General features: G+C 42.7%; 1 protein-coding gene across 1 annotated transcript in view; it reads right to left on the minus strand.

The window, feature by feature from the left end:
* The window catches only part of LOC103373270 (cytochrome P450 2F3-like), a 3,673-nt gene extending 2,947 nt beyond the window's left edge, over positions 1-726 (minus strand). The window contains exons 1-3 of the mRNA XM_008303121.1: positions 556-726; positions 220-382; positions 1-106 (exon numbers count right to left, since the gene is read on the minus strand). Coding sequence (XP_008301343.1) covers positions 1-106; positions 220-382; positions 556-726 — 440 coding nt within the window. The remainder of the gene's footprint in view (positions 107-219; positions 383-555) is intronic.
* Between the last annotated feature and the right edge of the window lie 1,525 nt (positions 727-2,251).

A 2,251-nucleotide genomic window follows, 5' to 3' on the forward strand; every position in this document is an offset into this window, starting at 1 on the left:
TGGATCCACTCCTCCATCCCCTTGCGTCCCATCCCAAAGTCTCTCAGAGTTGTCAGTGTGAAACGTCGCAGCTGTCGCCAGCGTTCGCCATTACTGGTCCCCAACCCTTCATAGAGGAAATGTATGTTGTTGTTATTGAGCCATGTTGATACAGAGACATGCAAAAAAAAGCCATGAATGCTTTGTCAGAGGTGACAGATCTGAAGTGTTTTGTGTTACCATAGCCTTTGGTAGCTTTGAACAGAAATGGCAGCCGTCCTCTGCCTATGAAATCATCTGCCTGGTCCACCAGCGCCTCTTTCACTGCATCGTATCCGACCAGAACAACTGTCCGCTGCCAGCCCAGGTACACTGTCATCACAGGACCGTACGTTTGGCTGAACTGAAAAGACATGAATTCTTAGGATAATAAACATTCTAATGCAACTTTATTTCAGTGCAAGAGTCAACTTGTAATCAAAAGTCCTGTTCTGAAAGACTGAATACAGTATATGTTATATTACAACTAAAAAAAACAACATGATGAATACAAAATGAATTTGCTCTTGAACTCACCTTCACTAAGCTTTTAAAAGGCTCATTTTTGTTCATTTGTGGAAGGTTTCCTATGAGAGGAAGAGCACGAGGTCCTGGAGGCAAACGGTGCTTACTACCATAGTTTCCACCAAACAGCCACAGCAGCACTAAGATTATTCCTGCCACGAGTAATGTTGAAGACAAGTCCATGTTGCTGTCTGCACGTTGTATTCCTGCCTCTGCTCTTATACTCACTTTCTCTCTGTGATCGGTTCTTCTATCGGAATCGTTGTGTTTATATTTAACAGGGAGTTGTCAGCAGCGCTGCAGTAGGGCACAGGTGAACCATCAGATTATCTTGGCCTGTTCTGTGCACTTTCACCTGATTTGTGCTTTGTGTTTAGAGTCAACTGGTAGGACTTGAATGAAGTGTACAAGAACAAAGAACACCTTATTTCTTGTCCCTGAGGTTGATTAATGAAACTGCAAGGAAGGTTTCAGAGTTCATTTGGAAACCCAGAACTTAGTGCTTGCTTTTGTAACTTTGTTTTGTCATTTTTGGGAGTTAAATTAAAACCCTCTTTTGTTAATCCACCTGCGGAGACTCTTGCTTTGCAGCTCGGTCTCTCACAGCGACGTGTGTTGTGGAGAAATCCTTGTTGGTCAGATTGTCTGAGTGGAGCTTCAGTTCGCGGGTTCTTGATGGGGTGTAAGTCAGAGACCAGTCTAAAACATTATTTCTAGCCTGATTTAACCATTTCTTTACCACTTTTGATGTGTTTGTCATTATCTTGTTGAAACACCCAACTGCATTAATGATCCAACCTTGTGGCTGATGAAGGTGGAGGTAATTCTCCGTCTTGATTTTCCAATTTACTTTGTGTAAGACACCAGTTCCACTGGCTCTCCCAGAGCATAACACTGCCACCACCATGCTTGATGGTAGGTTTGGTGCTCTTGGAGTAAAAGGCCTGAGCTTCTCTCCTCCAAACATATTTCTTGACACTGTGGCCAAGTAGATCGTTTTTGTTTCATCTGACTGTAGAACTTCCCTTCAGAGGTCTTTTCTTTGTCCATGTGATCAGTAGTAAACTTTAGCCTGAAGGTGATGCTTCTGAAGAAAGAGCTTTCTTCTTGCATGGCAGCCTCTCAGCTCGTGGCGATGACTGACACCTGTGTTTCAGTAGCTTGGATTTCATTGCAGACGTGCTTTTGGTTGATTCTTGACCATCCTGACCAGTGTTTTCTTCTTGATCATGTTAGTGACACAACTGTCCCATGCACTTTATACCGACAAATAATTGTTTGCACAATTGATTCTGTGATCTGTAGCTGCTTGGAACTGGCTCTGGATGACTCTCTGGTTTCACCCTTCACTTACCTGTGCTGCTATTGAATCTTAGCAGCTCAGACACGATGTGAAGGAGTTGCAGGAACTGCTTGTCTTCATAATTGAAGCGTTGGCCAAACACCAGGCAACAGATCACATTGGACATGGTGTAGCCCAACAAGAAGGTGGGTCAAATGGTTCACGTGGAGGAAGAGGGAAAGTCAGCTGGATTCATCTGTCAAAGTTAATAATTAAAGGATGGATTTAGGAGATCAGAAAATGCAAAAGTTTTCAAGTGCAACAAACAAAATGTTTAAAAGTTTCAGGTTCAACTATAACATACAGGTTTGTCAGCATCTCCAAAACTCCAGAGTCATTGTTGTTAGAATTACTGAAATATTTAGC

Source organism: Stegastes partitus, unplaced genomic scaffold (genome assembly GCF_000690725.1).
Source record: "Stegastes partitus isolate 25-593 unplaced genomic scaffold, Stegastes_partitus-1.0.2 Scaffold1939, whole genome shotgun sequence".
Taxonomy (NCBI): Eukaryota; Metazoa; Chordata; class Actinopteri; family Pomacentridae; genus Stegastes; species Stegastes partitus.